The sequence below is a fragment of the Ananas comosus genome, linkage group 17 (assembly GCF_001540865.1).
Source record: "Ananas comosus cultivar F153 linkage group 17, ASM154086v1, whole genome shotgun sequence".
Taxonomy (NCBI): Eukaryota; Viridiplantae; Streptophyta; class Magnoliopsida; order Poales; family Bromeliaceae; genus Ananas; species Ananas comosus.
The window spans coordinates 4,006,447-4,026,577 of record NC_033637.1 but is presented as its reverse complement, the minus strand read 5'-3'; the positions used below and the strand labels follow the sequence as shown (position 1 = coordinate 4,026,577).

General features: G+C 35.6%; 3 protein-coding genes across 3 annotated transcripts; 2 read left to right on the top strand and 1 right to left on the bottom strand.

Moving 5' to 3' along the window:
- On the top strand, window positions 1,480–4,278 carry LOC109723279. The gene is made up of 2 exons (XM_020251602.1): window positions 1,480–2,079; window positions 2,697–4,278. The coding sequence occupies exons 1-2, from the start codon at window positions 2,014–2,016 to the stop codon at window positions 3,789–3,791; spliced, it is 1,161 nt and encodes a 386-aa protein (XP_020107191.1). The 5' UTR covers window positions 1,480–2,013; the 3' UTR covers window positions 3,792–4,278.
- On the bottom strand, window positions 8,777–9,562 carry LOC109723267. Its single transcript, XM_020251585.1, is given in 2 exon segments — window positions 8,777–9,287; window positions 9,290–9,562. Coding segments are annotated over 2 exon segments (594 nt in total). The 5' UTR covers window positions 9,485–9,562; the 3' UTR covers window positions 8,777–8,888.
- On the top strand, window positions 11,771–20,125 carry LOC109723439 (pachytene checkpoint protein 2 homolog; the record flags this gene model as incomplete). Its single annotated transcript, XM_020251795.1, is given in 13 exon segments — window positions 11,771–11,832; window positions 12,706–12,812; window positions 12,918–12,985; window positions 13,182–13,285; window positions 13,366–13,470; window positions 13,744–13,833; window positions 13,910–13,985; window positions 16,684–16,753; window positions 17,130–17,200; window positions 17,288–17,378; window positions 18,411–18,538; window positions 19,754–19,882; window positions 19,988–20,125. Coding segments are annotated over 12 exon segments (1,176 nt in total), but the record flags the coding sequence as incomplete, so codon positions are not given.

Here is a 20,131-nt window from a genome sequence, read left to right as displayed (position 1 = left end):
GAATAATCCAAAAACATCGTAATTACCGTGGTGCCATTGTAGCGATCGACCATTGTGGGATTGTCACAACCAATGTTCTCTTTTTTTTTTCTTTTTTTTTTCTTAATCCTATAATATATGATATAACCATATCAAAATTTATCACCAAAAGTTACAAAAAGATAACAAGTTATCTGTTTCGTTGATTTAAATGCAACAGTGTCTCAAAAAAGAAAATGGTGAAATTGTTTCGTGCTCGGAATTTTTTCATACAGTAAATTACGCTCAATGGGTGCTTGCTTATAATTTAGGATAAACTTCAAATATTATATATGTAGTTTCGCATTTTCTCACTTTAGTATCATGTGGTTTAAAGTGTATCAAGTTAGTGTATTGTGGTTTTATTTTTATCTTTTCGTTAGATTTTTTGTTAATATTTCGTTAAATTATATGCAAAAAAAATTTTAGATATCCCATTTAGGTTTATCGAATATTCACTTTAGTACTCTTTGATTTTAACTTTGTCACTAATTTAATAAAAAAAAAGTAAAATTAATAATAAAAAATAAAATTAAAATCACATGTCACTAAATTAAAATATTTTAAATCACATAGTAACAAAATAAGAAAATCTGAAACCACCGAAGTGGTATTGGGAATTCGGTTTTTAGGGCAAAAAGAAGTTAAAGAACACGAAGTGTAAAATTTTCAACGTCTTAATTATCCTGTGCTATTAATACATAAGCGCGTCTCGGCACAAACAATGGAACATAGAGGAGAAACTTTTGGCTAGGACCAGGTCCACCACATTATTTTCAAGAACTACACATTATGACTTAATCATTAAGAATAATATTTATAATGTACAAAATTTGAATGATTAGATTTGATCTGTAACTATTGACCCACATATCTAAAATATGCATGCATGTATTAAAAATTATAAGCTTAAAAGTAGGTTAATATCATTTGTGCTTTTCTATTCACTTCTACTTATTAAAGTAATTTGAAACAATCTAAATTACGAGCTCAGCGGCATTCGAACAGAATTTTTGTAAATAAAAAATACTTCAGATCTTCCATAAGATGTCACATGTATGCACTATTAATGCGTCGACAAACTCGTAAGACTTTTTTGGTTGCGTGCATAATTAACAAAGATTTAATTTAATAATATGGTGATTAAAAGTGCTAATTTTATAAGTATTCTTAATTTTTTCTTCTTTGATATTATAAAATTGCACTTATCATCGAAAAATCATGTAGCTTTGGAGAAGGAAAGGTTATAAGCATTTTAGATTTTTTTTACATCTTTTGAAGTACAAAAGTAAAAGTTTTTTTCACCACCGCACATCGGCAACACATAAGGCCAACATTCTCAGTGATTGTAGTGGCCATGTATATTTGGCATCCTGGTGGACCTGGTCCACGCAATAAATGCCTTTTCCGTGTTGAACTATGTGTGCGTGTGTATATAAATCAAATGCTTTGGTCTCAACCCAAAACACTTCTCATCTCCATCTCTCTCTCTCTACCTTTTGACACCAAAGAGTGCTCTTTTGCTACTACTCTCCAAGTATTTGTGTACTCTCTCTCTCACACTCTCTCTCTCTCTCTTTCTTAGCCGTGTTGGGTTGCAGAAGAAGCTGAGAGGAAGGAGGGGAGTTTGGATTTGAAAGGACATTAAAAGGCCACTTCCTTAGATAGGGGTATAAATATTACTTTTATTTAGGGGTGGGTTGCTAAATTGCTTAATAAAAATAGGAGCTTTGGGGGAAAAAAAAGCGAAAAAGGAGAATAGGAGGAGCCACTCAACCTCTCAAACGGCTAGAATTTGGACGGTTTGAGGCTTTTGCGAGGAGAAAAAGGCGGAATCCGTAGAGAAATTTGGGGAAAAAAAGGGTTTTTTTTTAAAAAAAATATTGTTTATCCTGATTGAGATTTCCGTTGAAGAGAAAAGGTGGGATTTTTAGGGACTTTTGGGCTTTTTGTGATTTGGTTTTTTTTTTTTTCTCCTTCCCGTTTGGGTTCGCGATGCCGGATTCTGGGTATTATAATTCGAAGAAATCAGATGATCTTTGCGAGGATGTGTGTGGAGAGGTAAAAATTTTCTCCATTTTTTTTTATTATATATTTATTTTGTTCCCTTTTCTTTCGTGGTTGAGATCTACTTTTAGGGGGGGATCTTTTTTTTTTCTTTTTTATTTCTTTTTTTGCTTGGGAAAAGGGGTTGGATTGGTTTGATTTTGATTCCATTTGGTTGTGCTATGTTGTTGGTTTTTGGTATGAATTTGGTATTTTATCAAAGTTTTGATCTTTGGTGATCTTTACTACCACAACTATTGCTTTTCCAAATTGTGTATTTGGTTCCCTGGTTTTTGCGTACAATTTGGATGCATAGGATGTTGCCTCTTGTTCTATTAGGAATCGAAAAATGATATGCAATGAATGAGCAATGCCCAAGATATGAGTTTGGATTTGCTCTATTGTTGTTAGTTCCTTGCATTTTGGTGCTGTTTCAATTCATTTGATGCTTCCTCTTGCAATATTAGAAATCAAAATTGGATATTTCCTAATGAGCAATACCATGTTATGGTTTTGGATGTGCTCCTTCGTTGTTGTTGTTGTTGTTGTTAGTTATTTTAGCTGTTATTGGTATATCAGGGCATGCATTAACTGCTGTGTTTCTGTCTCTCTCTCTCTCTCGAACTGTGCAGGCGAGGGCCGCCCTGAGCATGTCGCGGCTGCGCTGCGCCCTCCGCGGGTTCGATCTCAAGGCATTACTTCTCCTCTTCGTCGGCTTACCGACACTCATCTTCGTCATATATGTACATGGCCAGAAGATCACCTACTTCCTTCGCCCGCTTTGGGAATCTCCGCCGAAGCCCTTCGAAACCATCCCTCATTATTACCATGAGAATGTGTCGTTCGACCACCTCTGCAAGCTCCACGGATGGAGAGTCCGCGAATCGCCGCGGAGAGTCTTCGATGCTGTGCTCTTCAGCAACGAGCTCGACATCCTGAAAATCCGTTGGAATGAGCTGAGCCCCTACGTTTCCGAGTTCGTGCTCCTCGAATCCAATTCCACTTTCACTGGCCTGAGAAAGCAGCTCTACTTTGCAGAGAACCGTGACCGCTTTGAGTTTGCCGAGTCCAGGCTCACGTATGGCACGGTCGGTGGAAGATTCGTGAAGGGGGAGAACCCGTTTGTCGAGGAGTCGTATCAGAGAGTGGCGTTGGACCAGTTGATCAGAATCGCGGGCATCAATGACGATGACCTATTGATCATGTCCGACGTCGATGAGATCCCTAGCGGCCACACGATCGACCTGTTAAGATGGTGCGATGATATTCCTGAGATACTGCATCTCCAGCTCCGGAATTATCTTTATTCGTTCGAGTTCTACCTTGATGATAAGAGTTGGAGGGCTTCGGTCCACCGCTATCGAGCAGGGAAGACGAGATACGCACATTTCCGGCAGACTGACAACCTATTGGCTGATTCGGGGTGGCACTGCAGCTTCTGCTTCCGCCGCATCAGCGATTTCGTGTTCAAGATGAGGGCGTATAGTCACGTGGACCGCGTGAGGTTTAAGTATTACCTCAACCGATCCAGGATTCAAAGTGTTATATGCCGAGGAGCGGACCTATTCGATATGCTTCCTGAGGAATACACTTTTCAAGAGATCATTGCAAAGCTGGGGCCGATTCCACGTACATATTCTGCTGTTCATCTTCCTGGCTATCTACTACAGAATGTCGAACAGTACAGATATCTCCTACCCGGAAACTGCATAAGAGAGAGTGGCTAAACTTTATCCCCTATATCACTTGTTTCCTTCAATCGATTCAGAGATCGCCACTTTGTACGGTAAACAAGTATCTAACCGTAGATGGAATGACTCTTCAGTGAGAAGTGGAGGATGGACAACTTTTAGAGCTTATTATCTATTAAGATGATTGAAGAGCAAACACCATCTACATGCTTTCTCGCACTGTTTATCTGACAAAAGGATGTCGACAGAGTGTAACTACCAACGGAGATCGCTCATTTTTCTTCGAATTGTTGGTATGTGAATCGCACTGTTTTTGTTGAAATGAAAATCAGCCGACATTCCAAAGTCCAAACTTGTGTTATTGTGAGTTAGGAAATTGGTTTTTGTTGGAGAATTAATTTATTCATGTAATTGTCTTTTGCAGTAGCCTAGATATTTTAACGGCACCTTGAGATGCACCATGTATTGGAGTTCTTCATTTTGAGGCGAATTTTTAATATGATTTATGGCGAGATTTCTTCTATGTTGATGTGTTTTAATTGACTCTGCTGTGGGGGGAAAAAAAAAGATAAAAGATTTATTTAAGGTATTTAGGTGTATTTGGCATTTATCAGAGAAACTGCTGACGCAAATTGAACTGTGCAATTCTAAAGAAAACAATGGCCTATTCAACCTTGGCATTTTCTCCTTTTTATTGCTTTTGCTTTTAAGTCAAACTTAAGGGCAGAAAAATTCTTGTGCATGAATGTATCATTTGTAGTTGTGACTTGTGGTTGACTCCAATTTACTGATGCTGTTTAGACCGTAGCTTCATATTTCAGCAACTTGACTCGTGGTTCTTTATCCGACTTTTAGAGTGTTGCCATTTTTTCCCTGAAATTTGAGTTTCAACAACCGTCTCTAAGATATTTCTTCTGAGGATTATCCAGTCTACTACAATTGTCATATTTAGGTAAATTTTAATAGCCTATTCGATGAATAAATTCTGAAGATGAGAAGTGTCTGAGGAAAAGGGGATTGTGTGGAGTCGTTGCATATCAAATTTCAATTGTGTGTATGTTTCTGGTGCATTTCGAATGCTATGTGTCTGTGGGTCTCCGATTGCTGAACTTTTGCATCTTTCACGGATCATTTCCTCTTTTTTCAGATTCCTTTTACAAACTACATGATCTCTCTATCTTTTGTAAAATTCTTCAGTGTAAATTATCCCCCTTCTTTTGTTGCTGTACAACGTAGCGGTGCACATGGTCATATGTCCTTATTTATGTGGCCATGCTTATCTGGCACTTATCTTTGCTGTCACTGTTTGAAAGTTGTCAAATGCCAGCTAAGTTGAAAACAAGTTGAATTTTGGAAGGTAGAGCCTGAATATACAACCTTGTTTTGTACAAGTTAGATGTTCGGTGCCGCTTCGATTACAGTAGCTAATGTCTTGCCAATTGTTATCGAGTTAAAACTCGTCAGCGACAGTTATGTTGGTGAACTAGAGCAGCTTTTAACTTCCTTTTGAATATGATTTAAAAGGATTATAGGAAGTAGCTTCTTATTCGTGTGGGGCTTCTCATCTTCATATTAGTTGTTTCTGATACTTAGGAACAGAATTTTGCACAACCCATCCGGAAACTTACGAAAATCATGTTACATCAAACTTTAGACATTACCCAATATCAGAAATTGGACTTACTATGCCTATGAAAAGTATGTAAAATGTACAGCTCACAATCCTCTTGAATTGTATCTCTTTATGTAACAATGTATGTTGAAGCACTGACCATATCTAGAGGAGTACAACAAAGTTTACTTGGCTATTCCAAAGTATCTGCATGGATTTTGAGCTTGGGTGATAAAAACTTGATTATGTAGTCGGTGTCTCTGCCATTGCTTGATCTTCTGCAATTTTCAGTGCATCTGCATCTACTTTTGCCTATAATTATAGATGCAAGTGTAAAGTCATTTCCAAATCGAAAATTCGGTGCTTAGCTTAGAATTGCGAAGGAAGGAAAAGGAAGGTTCCTTTTTTTAAGACAATTGTACTGAATTAGTGGTGCATCATTCTGAGGCACATGATAGAGACATCAAATGCAATTTAATCTATGTCCCATTTTCATGAACTCATCAATGGTGCCTGAAAAGATAATCTAAACAATGACTAATAAGTCTCTTCGAAAGCTAATGAAAATAGCAATCATACTGGCCCACTTCATTTATCTCCTTTTTTGTGTGTGTGAGTGTGTATTTTAATGTAGGAGTTTTGCTTCTGCTTCTGCTGCAACTTTGTTAAATAATGCTACACCTTAGGTCCTGTTTATGTGTCATAATAAGTTATCTAGAGATAACTTATTAACTATGAAGATTTTTCTATATAACTATAAAATAGATGTTTGATTTTTTGCTCTTGAAAGGTTTTTAGTATATTTCATCTATAATATGATTTGACTTTAAGGCCGATATTATATTCTAAATATTTGATTATCCTCTTCATCTGCTAACTGCTATAAGTTTTCTGAGTAAATCAAAAAATCTATCAAATAAGAATCTAAAAGTAGAAATTGACATGCACTAAAATTCCCTACTTGGGACTACAGGATCTCCTTTTTCCATAACATTGTTGTAGTCAAATGGCCTGCTCAAAAATAATATTATAGCCCCGTCTTTGTTTCCTTTACCATTAAAAGAAGGGATAATGTGTGCCCCTTTGTCCCATCTATTGTAGCCCTTCTTTACACTCATTGGATTGGACAGTAAAAGCCCGGGAATAAAAGACCTGGGTCTTTACTCTTTAGAACCTAAAAAAATTTTAAAAAAAAATTAAAAAATGGTGGTCATATTAATGTTATGGTATCTTTAACTAATCATATTTAGTCCCTTTTTTAAAAAAAATATTTTTATTTAACTATATTATTAAATAAAATAATTTGATATGTTAGAATACAAATGATGAGGTGTGACTGACACATAAAATACTTTATGAAAAAAGATAACTCAAAATGTATCAATAAAATAATTTGATTTATTAGAATATAAATGATGAGATGTGACTGCCATATAAAATATTTTGTGAAAGGACGTAACATCAAATGTATCTGTCCCATGATATTATGTCTCCCACCAATCACAGAGATATGTATTCAAAAACCACTCAGTACTTTTCTGGGGACCTGACCTCAAAGAGCTTCGGAATATTCAAGGATGCTTCCCACTTTCACAAAGGTTAGGCTTACCAAAGTAAACTTTAGCAATGACTAACTTTAAATAACTTTAAAGGCAAGTTTGGTTCGATCAATCCGTGCTTAGGAAAGTGCTCTTTAAATAGAATTATATAAATAAATGTTAGCAACTTTCGTCATTAAAGTCATTCTGGTTACATTCTCTTACAGTAAAAGTAGAAAACCTGACCGTTTCAAATTAAAGTTTCTGCTAATGAGTTCAAAAGCATGTTTTATTTTATAATTAAAGCTTTTCTCTTTTCGAAGTATAAAAAGCTAGTTAGTAGCTGGTCTGAGAGTGCAGATGTTCTTATCGCCGTTCATCTGTGAGGCAGGATTGATCTCAACAATAGCAGCGGTCTATTGATTTGGCTAAAATGATAGGATCAACATGAATTAGACCTGACAATCTCGACTCATATCTGCGGGTTATCCGCAAATTTGCGGGTATGGGTACCAACTTTTTTAACTCAAAAAATTACGGATAAAACGAATAGGTATCCATTAAGCTGTGGATATTTTGAGTAACCCGCGGGTACCCACGGATACCCGCACATATTTTTTTTAATTAAAAAAAATATTTTCTTAATTAAAATACATATATTTTTTTTTATCCATCCTAAAAATTTTAACCTTAATTTCTTATCGCGTCTTTTATATTACAAAAGTTTTTTGCTTTAAGACTTTAAATATTTTTATTGTATGTTATGATATTTTAAAAAATGACTTATGTTATATTTTTAAAACATATATATATGTGTTTGCATTTAAAAAATATAAGAGAAAAAAAGAAAAAAATTTGCGGGTAACCTGCATACCCACCCGCCCACCCGTGGGCGGGTATGGATAAAGATATTGGCTATTCAAAAATTTGTGGGTAAATTTTACCCATGCCCAAGTAACCCGTGGGTACAATGACTCGCCCGTGAGTTATCCAACCCGTCCGTTTGTCAGGTCTAACATGATCGATAATAAGATCAACTAATATACAGAATTTTTCTGTTCACTACTATTAAAGTATATTATTGGATAGATTCCTTGCGTTTTCTTGGTAGTGGAATGTTTAGTGTTAGTCACTTCGAAAAAATTCATGAATTCTCTCGTATCTTTCTTTTCTACAATAATTCCTACACAAAAAGATAGTTAAAAAAGGAAAAACTTCAAATACCTCCCTTGTGGTTTCATTTTTTCTCATTTTCGTACCATGTGGTTTAAAATGTATCAAGTTAGCACCTTGTGGTTTGCGCTTTTTCACTTTAGTACTTTGTGGTTTAAAGTGCATCAAGTTAGTACCCAGTGGTTTCGCACTTTCTCACTTTAATACCCTGTGGTTTAAAATGTATCAAGTTAGTACCCAGTGATTTCGCACTTTCTCATTTTAGTACCCTGTGTTTTAAAAACCACAGGGTACTAACTTGATACAAAAATAAAATCATAGGGTATTAACTTGGTACCAAAATAAACCACAAAGTACTAACTTAATACACTTTAAACCACAGGCTACTAAAGTGAGAAAGTGCGAAATCATTGAGTACTAACTTGATACACTTTAAACCACCGGTTACTAAAATGAAAAAGTATGAAATCACAGGTTTTTACCTAAAAAAAGTTTGAGTGATTGACCCATCATATGAGAAAAAAAAAGAAAAAAATTCTGAATCTCAAAGCATGGTTGATGCTACACCACAGTAAAAAGAGGTGCATCTTGTGGAACTTTTTTTATTCTAGATGGTTGAAATTTTTGTGGATTTTGGTTTTAAAATTTGGGTTTAACCATAATATTCTTGGTTATTTTTGTGCCTAATCTTCTCAATATAAAAAGATAAAAATAAAAACGTGAATAGAAGAAATTTAGAAATAAATTGTTGAATATGTTTGGCACACATGTATTTGTGTACCCAGCATGCAGGGCACATATTGTACCGTATCATTTTCGACATGAACTCGCGTCACGGTATTTTAATTCTTGTAAATCACCGTACACGGTGTTACTTTTAGAATCCGAAACTCTGTGAAACAGATTCCTCAAAGAGTTCTTGCTCTCCCTGCTTCTCTTGCCGCTCCGCCTGACAACGACAGCACGGCCCAGCGGCACCGGGCGTCGGTCGGCCTCCCTGTCGGCGTCGAGCGCGAGGCTGGCCTCGAGCTTCTTCGACACCGCGACGATCTCGTACGAGTCCCACAGCGACTGCGTGAAGTCCCACGTTCCACTCACGCTGCTGCTGCTGCTGCTGTTTGTGTAAAAGCCGACGACGCCGTTGCGATCGGCAGCGGCAGCCGACCGCATGGCCTCGAGCCTGAAGCGCGAGCGGTGCGGAGCTCGCTGGAGGTCGGCTTCGGGTTGCCGGACTGCGCATGCCACGCCTGCGCCGCCGCCTTCAGGACCTCCAAGTAGTCGGCGCCGGTTTCGGCTTCCTCTGCCGACTTCTTCATGTGAACAGTAATAGCGTGTGTGTGTGTGTGTGTGTGTGTGTGTGTGTGTGTGTGGAGGGGGAGGGAGATAAGGTTGTATGAACATTTCATAACTTTTGGCTCCTCCTTATCTTTAGAACTTTCGAGTAATTTAACAAAATAATGTTACAGTTGAGGGATAATATTTAATATACCTTTTTAATTTCAAAAAATTTTTATTTATTTTTGAAGAACTAAATTTTAAATATAATTTTTTTATTTTCTGGTTTACTAATGAGATTGAATTTTAAAAAATATTTTAATAATTTTAAGATAAATAAAATTTTTTGAATAGTAATAAAAAATAAATAAGCAAAAGACTCTGTGTAGGGGTGGAACTGGGCCGGGTTTGGGTCAGTTAATACTATGCCCAAGCCCGGCCCAAAAAAATGTTGGCTTCGGGTAAGGCTGTTACCCAATTTTTTTTGAAAATTAAGGCCCGGCCCAAGCCCAAGCCCAAGCCCAATGCCCAATACCCATCGGGCTTTGTAGAGGCTCATTTTATGTATTTATCATATAATACATAAATACTTTTATTTGCATAAAATTAAAATAAAATGCCTATTTTTAGTTTGATCACATCAAATAATTAATATCTAATATCAAATATATCCTAATATGGAACTAAATATTTTGTTAATATATAATATATCCTCATATATATAAGTATATATTAATATCATTAATAACAATATATACTATATATGATATACTATATTATTTATTTCTTTTATAGATAAATAATACATATATATAATATAATTAAATATTTTATTTTGATAATTAATATATCGGGCTTTTGGGTCGGGCTCGGGCCGGGCTTGGACATGCCCAAATAGGCCAAAATTTTATTCGGGCCTAAATTTTTAAGCCCGGCTTGACCCAAAGTTATATTTTTAATACCCAAAGCCCGGCCCAAACATGGCCCATCAGGCCAGGCCTTGTTTAGGCCCGGGTCCAGTTCCACCCTTAACTCTGTGTTACAAAATAAGCAAATGGTCCTACCAAAAGGTGAAGAGGTGTTAGTTTTTCTCTTCTTTTTCCCCTTTCATCGGAATTAAAATTGCGATGTTTAAAAATTTTGGCGACTTTAAGTATTTTGGTGAAAAGTGCAAAACCAAATCAAAAACATGGGAATACTACAAAGACTATCCATCCTCATTTCCCCGTCTTTAGTTTATACCCTTTTTAGATCGAATAAAGAATACATTAACAAATATTAAATTACTTTAAATTATATTTTTAAAATGTGATGCACTATTACAATGAAGCTTTGCAGAATAATTTATTAGTGTGTTATTCATTTAAATCAAAGTACTAGTTTATTAAAATAAAAATACAGCGTGCACCTCTCAATAATAGCTATTTTGAAAAATAAACTTGTGGACTGTTTTTTTAATAGATGTGTTTTTTTTTTTTTAATTCTTTCAATTAGAAACTAGTTTTTAAAAATTAAATTAGATTGTCTATGCTAAAGTTAATTGTTCTATTAGCTATTATTCATTAATAGTTGGTAAATAGAAATAATGTTATTTTCTCACACCTTGCTGGTGGGGTGTGTTCTCGCACCTTGGAGAGTGACTCGTCTACTCTTTTATTGGAGATATCAACATCGTCTGAGAGCGGCTGCTAGAGAGGCGTTCACAGAGCGACCCTCTGAAGGCTTTGACACTGGTGGTGGCCACTTGGTGGATGGTCTTGCGCGATAAAAAATAATGTTATTTTCAAAAATCTATTCACTGATATTTTTTCTAATAGCTCATCGTATCGGAGTATTGACAAAAGAGTGAGCCGAGTTCTATAGAGCCGGGTGACGTCTATTTTTTTATTAGGATATTGTCTTGATGTTTTCGTTGATTTTTTTTTACCATTTTTTTTTCCGTGAATCTTTGTTCTTTTGCTTTTTCGTCCTCTTGAGGTCCTGGTTGTCTCATTTTATGTAGCTAAATTTATTTGCTTAATAAATGAAGCAGGTTGCGTGTTACTTTTTTCTAAAAAAAAAAGTTGGCAAATTTTACGACATCATCATGAAAAGAAATTTCAGAATAGTTAGTTTTAACAAATTACCATTAATTTAACCAAAAAAAATTAATTAAGTAAAAATTATTAAATTAAAAATAGTAGAACTTTAAAAAAGGCTAGTCGCGTGTTGCGACGAGTAGAGCGCGAGGGAAATCGAAAGATTTCGAAACCGTTCCCGCTCCCATTCTCGGATTTTTTAGGGTTTTGCCGAACCCCTCGACTCTACCGCCGAGGGAGAGGAGGTGGAGACGACGACGACGACGACGACGACGACGACGACGAAGATGAGCTCTCCAATGGAGGTCTCGCTCCCCGCCGCCGCCGCCGACGGCAGTTGAGGTATGCTTGAAGCCGTCGAGCACAGCACGGATCGAAGACGTTCGCGTGGCGGTCGAAAGGTTCGTGCTTTGTCCACTCTTTGGTCTCAATCGATCTTGAGAAAATAGAGAAATGTAGCCATTTCAATCTCTCTACTGCGCTACTTGTAGTTGAGGAAATTTAGTTGTTTAGGAATGAAATAGGAACTGGTAATGTAGTTAATCAGCTCCGTGTGTGCGCGCGCTGTCGATGCAGTGCATGGAGCTCCGCATGGCCCAGCATTACCTCAAAGTTACATGATTAGAATAATAGGACATTATTTTGGATTCTTTTGTCCTAATAACTACTGAAGATCTTTCATACACACATGTGATGTGATAGTTCTATGCATACTCATACATGGAGAGACTTGGTATACTTCCTCTTTTAAGCCTTCGCGTCCTCGACAGTATTTGGTTCCAACTAATTGTATAAGCTTTGTGTGATTGTCACACATAATTCAGAAGTTCGAGGGAAATGCCTGCGCCATAGAATATGGTTATAGTGTTTGAATATGCTGGATGCTTGCCTTGGGGGAACACAGGATAATGCTTCTATCCTACTACTTGTCTTATTGTTCCCAAGGCCATTTAAGATGACAATCTATGAATATAATTCACTCTTCTTTTGTTATCTATGTATATTTTACTTTTATCTTTTGCATTGTTCATTTTGCAGTTGACAGACATACATGTTTCCATAGTGAAATCCATGTGAAATATTACATTTTTATAGTGGTTGACTCCTTCAACACGATATATGATGGTTGTGTACTAGACTACTAGTTCAGATTCATTTGATATTTTGGTCTGTTGCATATCATTGCGGGATGAATTGTTGTAATGTTCTTTTTTCTATTACCGTGCTATGAGTATTTGATTATTGATCCTGATTTTTGTCGCAATTTTTATCAGGATGCTAGAGAAAAGAAGCTTGAGTTACGTTGATGGTCCTGTTCCGGTGCCTGTTGATGATTGTTTTCTTCTTGAGAATGTACAAAGAATTCAGATCTGCGACACTGGTACTTGATATTTGGAAACATCCTGTTTTGGTTGTCATATCTAGCTTTCGTGTGCTTGGGTTTTAGTTTTAATATCTTCATAATAAGAAAAATATTCTTCTGTAGATGAGTGGCTGGACAAGCATAAAGTTCTCTTGTTTTGGCAAGTCAGGCCTGTTGTATATGTGTTCCAGGTATCTACTACTTTTTTTATATGTCGAAGATGTTACTAAATCCATAACTTCATCTACAATATGCTTGTGCCATGCAAATTGAGACATTGTATATATCTGGTCAATTTTGTCAAAATTTTACTACTATCTGATTTCTAAGGTGTAACTAATGTTTAGTTTGGTATTTTTTTCGATCAAGTAATAACACATGTTGCAGCTTAATGAAGATGGGCCAGGTGAGGAACCGAGTGGAGATGACACACTTTCTATCTTCAATGAGTGGGCATTACCAGCAAAAGAATTTGATGGACTGTGGGAAAGGTTTGTTAGGCAATTAAATATTTTCTTGCTCATAACAAAGTGGTGTTGATTCTATTTAGTTCTTTGATAATTATTTGCAGCTTAATTTATGAAACTGGGCTCAAGCAGAGGTTGCTGAGATATGCTTCCAGTGCGCTGTTCTTTACTGAGAGAGGTGTAGATCCTTGTCTTGTTTCATGGAACCGGTAAGCTGCCTTCTGTATGCCATTTATTCTGTATCTCTAATTTTTATGGTGCAAAATAGTAGCAAAGTGGAATTTCTGTTCAAACTTTGTGCTAATTGAATATTATTTAGTGTGCTCGTTAACTACCTACCTCTATGTTGCTAACTGTGAGGTGATTTTTGTGCTTAAAAGGCTTTCTCCCAGAATGTCTCAAGAAGCTAACTCTGTAATTAGTGTACTAAGAAAAAAAATGTGTAGACTAGTGAGAACATATTTCTTAGAATTGTGTTACAGGATTATCCTTTTGCATGGACCACCAGGAACGGGAAAGACATCTTTATGCAAAGCATTAGCGCAGAAGCTGTCCATACGTTTCAAGTCAAGGTTAGTATAGCATTTCATTTTTAGTGATTTAATTTGATATGATTTACTTGTTTCATCCTCTAGTGATTTCAACAAGGTACTCTGAATGCCAATTGGTTGAAGTCAATGCTCATTCCTTGTTTAGCAAATGGTTTTCTGAGAGTGGTAAATTGGTATGCTATTCTACTCCTTTTTTTTGACTCATGCAGATGTTTATATTATCAGCATGTTCATGACGACTTTTATTCTCTGCCGTGTTGTAATTTTCTTTTATTATATAGTCCTGCAAAGCTGAGTGGCCTTCTTATAATTGGATAAGTCAAGTTTTGAGAACCTAGATATATTCTTGAGATTAGAAATATTATCTGAATATTATAGCTTTGTAGCTTACTTCCTTAAAAGAACAGCTTATTTTGTTTTCATCCCAGGGAGGACCGAAAAATGCAGGCAGTGATTTAGACCTTGTTTGGCTGTGCTTACTGTTTTGTTTCAAGCCTCAATGCATCATGCAATGTAGCTCATTTCAGACAGCTTGATTACACAAACTTCAATATATATATATATATATATATATATATATATATATATATATATATATATATATATATACATCTATACATATATANGGCTAAAAACTCAAAAGCACCAACCCCTTGGTGCTTTTGAGAGTACTCTCTCTCTCTCTCTCTCTCTCTCTCTCTCTCTCTATATATATATAGGCTACTATACTATCTATAGTACCGGAACTCTGGTACTATAGTCTTGTTTTCGATCTTAGGGTGTTCAAATTAACGATCCACACCGTTAAATATGATCTAGGGTATATGAAGTTCTTAGGAATAAAATTTTAATTTTTTATACATCGTTTACTTAGTAAATAAATTATGTCAAAATGGACGGTAGAAATTGAATAATTTTTAAAATTTGAGTATAGGACTTTTAAATTCAAGATCAAGAATGTTAACCTTAATCTAGATAGTTTAAAATATTTTCTATCAAAATTTGAAGAAATTTAGATTCTTCTACACCGTTAAACTCCAAACTCGCCATAGTAGCCATTGAAAATTGACAATTTTGAAATGGTTTGATCATGAAGTAAACTATGTCGAAAAAATATAAAATTTTATTTTTAAAAACTTTAAATACTCTAGATCAGTTTTAACGGTGTGGATCGTTGATTTGAACACCCTAGGATCGAAAACGAGACTATAGTACCGGAGCCCCGGTACTATAGATAGTATAGGAGACTAGCGATCGCTTTCGTACTCATAAGTTGTTTTCGATAATAGAACTTCCGAATCGATGATCCATACCATTAAACATTATCTAGAGCATTTAAAACTTCTAGAAATCGAATTTTATAATTTTTCGATATCATTTACCTTACGATCAAAAGCTCACATAATTGACAATTTTTAACGGCCGGTATGAGATATTTGCTAGTTTAACGGTGTAAAAGAATTGGAATAGGTTGAATTTTTGATAGAAAATTCTATTCACTACCTAAATAAGGATCAATAACTCCGATCTTAAATTGAAGGATCCGATCATCCATTTTAGGATGTCGTTTGATTTTGACCGTTCATTTTATACCCGCTTAATGGACTTTATAGTGGTTTCGAAAAATTACGAAATTTATTTTCTAAAAGTTTCAAATACTCTAGATCATGTTTAATGGTGTGGATCGTCGATTCGAGAGCCCCAACATTGAAAACAACTCATGAGTACGAAGAGCTCTATACTCATAAGAGTATAGTAGCCCTACTCATATGTATGTATATATATATATGTATGTATATGTACAAGTGTGTGTTTGTGTGTATATATATATATATATATATATATATATATAGAATTATGCTACTATACTATCAATAGTACCAATTCCTTGGTACTATTGAGTTTTTGGCCGTTGGATGAAAGGATGTGCGGTTAGGATAATAGTGGTCCCCGGTTAAATTGATAGTGGTCCCCTAGGGTTGAGTGGGTGGTTGGTTTAATAGTATAATCTAACGGGTGGAAATGATCAAAGGGTAGATCTAACGGTAGAAAACTCAATAGTACCAAGGGCTTGGTACTATCGATAGTATAGTAGCCGGACTCTATATATATATATATATATATATATATATATATATATATGTATGTATGTATATATATATACAAAGAGCTAGGCTTCTATAATATCTGTAGAATCGGGACTCTGATACTAAAGTCTTGTTTTCGATCTTAGGCTGTTCAAATCAATGATCCACATTGTTAAAATTGATCTAGGGTATTAGAAAGTTTTTAGGAATAAAGTTTTATATTTTTCCAACATAGTTTACTTTATGATCAAACCATTTTAAAATTGTCAATTTTCAATAGCTACTATGGCGGGTTTATAATTTAACGGTGTAGAAGAATCTAAATTTATTCAAATTTTGATAGAAAATGCTTTAAACTATCAAGATCAAAGTCAGCATCTTTGATCGTGAGTTCAAAAGTCCTATCATCAAATTTTAAAGATTGTTCAATTTTCACTGTTTATTTTGGCATGATTTACTTACTAAGCAAACGATGTCGAAAAAAATTAAAATTTTATTCCTAAGAACTTTATATACCCTAGATCATATTTAACGGTGTGGATCGTTGATTTGAACACCCTAAGATCGAAAATGAGGCTATAGTACCAGAGCTCTCATACTATACCCTAAACCCTGTATGTATGTATATGATCTTTTTTATGCCATATATTAAAAGTTTTAATTGATTTTTTGGCTCCTAGGGCAAGTTTTTAGGTAAAGAAGATTGTTCTTATCTTTCATAAGTTGCTCATTTTTCAAGTTTTACATCTTTGATGTTCATTTTCTTTTACATTCTTTAAATCAGGTGGCAAAACTTTTCCAAAAAATTCAAGAGATGGTGGAGGAAGAAAACAACCTAGTCTTTGTCTTGATTGGTGAATATTTTCTTAGCTCTTTTTCTGCTATTGTAATTGATCTCCTAGTGTACAAATTGTGCCTAAGGTTTAGTAACATATGAACTCACATTGGACTTTTACAAATCCACATGCATATTCGGTGCCTCTTGTAAGGATTTAGATTACTTTTTTTTGCAACAGTGTGATTTAGTTCAATTTTGGTAGAATGTTGTTTTCTCACATATGGTGTTTTTGGTGCAGTAGCAATTAGCTACATGAAGCATTCAAAGAAAAGGAGTCGATTTATTAGTTGTGTAACTTTCCTTGAAATATATTGTGGGTAAACTATGATCTTATGCTTGCTATGCTTACATTTGTATCTTATCCTTATTGTTCTTGATCTGTGATGTTGTAGACGAAGTCGAAAGCCTTGCTGCTGCCAGACAGGCTGCCTTGTCTGGTTCTGAACCTTCAGATTCTATTAGGGTATGATTTACTAATCCATTTGCAATTATTGTTTGAATATGTGTAACTCTGAATACATGTGTCTAAATCATGGGATGAAACTTTCAGGTCGTCAATGCATTGCTCACTCAAATGGACAAATTAAAGTCTTGGCCAAATGTGATCATTCTTACAACATCAAATATAACTGCAGCAATTGGTATCCACTCGATTCTTTCATAGAAAGAAGTCAAAAGACTTATTTAGCATAATTTGTTTTCAAGTATTTGAGTAGCTGATCATTGGCACACCATACTATACAGCTTGCTCCTCTTCTTCCTATGCCATTTGATGATGCAGCCTTTTGTGAGGTTATCTAGCGATTACTTAACACGGGCGCATATGTGGGTTGCATGAACTGTTTTTCAAAACAATGTTTAAAATTACTTTGATGAGAATTGAGAAAATAGAAATGTAATTAGTTGTTCGAGATAGGATACATAAAAGATGGTGTTATAAAGGGTAATATTACAGTTTTCATTTATGTCATAGAACATATAAACAGGTTTAGTTATGGTTATATTAATCCCACTAAATATTACAGTTTTCATTTATGTCATAAACATATAAACAGATTTAGTTATGGTTATATTAACCCCGCTAAATTAAGCATTGTGTGGTTTCTTAAACAGCTTCTATATTTAAAAGTAGTTGTTAGACATTTGGCAGACAAGAAGTATTGATCTTTTTGCTATGTTAGAAGTGGCTTTGGAAGCCCAAAGGCAGGAGCTCCATTAAAGCTTTTGCGTCTAGTCAGTGGTTAATTATTAGGAAGGTTTTAATAGAAGTTGCTAATGAATTTCGAGCAGCTTTACTCCACAACACTTCTGTTTGTTCTATCCATCCCAAAATAGGCCCTAAGTGGTTGTAGTGAATAAACTGGTATTTCTGCATCTGCATTTCATGTTACGACTATCCATCAACTGCATCTGAATTGAGAACAGCACAGTGTACAATATTTTATAGAGTTATCTCTTATGATTTAACAGTTTCAAAGTACAATATAGTCTTGTGCTATTTGTTACATTTGTTGCTTTTCCTTAGTTACTTGATCTATGCGTCTATAGGTTAAAACTAACCTCTTTTCTCTTGTTCTGTCACATTCAACTTGAGAAAAATGGATGAATTTAGTTATTTTCTTCTAGAACACCTATGTTCATCGACATAAAACTCACTTCTGTCTAGATTGCAGATATTGCTTTTGTTGACCGAGCAGATATCAAAGCATATGTTGGTCCCCCTACTCTTCAAGCACGATATGAGATCCTGAGGTCTTGCTTGCAAGAATTGCTACGAGCAGGAATTCTCACGCATCCTCAAGTAAATACTCATTACTCTAGACCCATTTTTAATACTTCAGAGTTTTTATTACTTCTTGAGCTCTGTACATTTGATCTTTCCTTTTTCTGCTCCATGGTTGGAGGTGGGCTGAATAGGACAACAATCCTTTCTAGTATAAGCATGTTACAAATCCCATGAGCATGTTACAAATTCTAATTAATTTAATATGTTGAATGCAAATTCACTACATATCCATCCTTGAATTATTCTAAGATTGCTATTTGATTGGACTCAATTGTCGCTTTTAAGACAAAAAGAATTAAACCTAAAGAGAGAGTTTCATTTATATTTAGACTTGAATGTCTACGAGAACTTGGGCTATCTGTCATCTAAGTCCAAGACCAAAATAATAAATTTTTTTTTTGAGAGATAGGTAGCACGCTATCCGCTTCGTTTATTTCATTTAGAAATAAACTTAGCTGAAAATGTGAATCAACTAGGATTCGAACTTAAAATCTCGGGTACCAACCACCAAGCCCTTTGCTACTTGCTCTAGGGATAGTCGGTAGATCAAAATAATAATGATAATAAAAAATCTACGCATGATGCATAGATTATAATTTAAAGCTACACCTAGGCCAAAGGCTGAGGGAATAAATCCTCTTCCAAGGGCCATCGGCTTCAACTGGAACTTTCCCGGCCTGATTAACCTTGATTCATGTGGTCTGCATAAAGGCTACTTGTTCAACCGACATATCAGCTGATCATGTATTGAAATTTGCAGACACGTTGCTGTCAAGTGCCATGTTTTCTTTTGCTGTGCTTATCCAGCTGCATGAACCAAATTTTAGAATCGTAGCAGCAGTGGTGCCCCTATAATTGCTACGGTGTCTAATATATTCTTGTCTTATTTGGAAAAGTGTTATTATTATTGATACAACAATAATGGGACCCTTGCCTATTGGCCTCCAACAAATGTGAATTCTAGCCGACCGTCCCTAGTGCACGTGACAAGGGGCCTTGATGGTCGGTGCCTAAAGTCCGAAGTACCAAGTTTTTGTTTTTTTTGTTTTTTGTTTTTGTTTTTGTTTTTTTTTTTTTGAAAAAGTGAATGAAACGGATAGCATGCTGCCTTTCTCTTTCTCAAGCAAAAAGGAAAAAAAGTGAACTATAGCCTATAACATTGCTCGAACATTTCACAATTTACTGAAATATTCACTGAATCTGTTAAAACCCAATGCTCTGAATTTCTAGTTGCACGATCATTTCCCGCTTCCGACCTATGCAACCTTAAAGGAGAAGCTCCATTCCTGTGAGGCCGGGGAACTTCATGGGCCAGTTTATCTACCCAGACTGCTGCTTGAAGCAGCTGAATTGTGCCAGGTAAACAACTTTCACCTCTTGACTGCAAGAATTCTCGCGAAATTTCAAATCTCTGCATTATATTCGTTGCTGGTTAACTGATGGCGATTCTGTAAACTGATGCAGGGGCTGAGCGGTCGAGCTCTCAGGAAGCTTCCGTTCTTGGCGCACGCGTCTATAACCAACCCTTCAACTTGCACTACTTCCACATTCTTGGCCGCGTTAATACAGACTGCACGAAGAGAGCTCTCCGAGTCACGCGCTTAACAT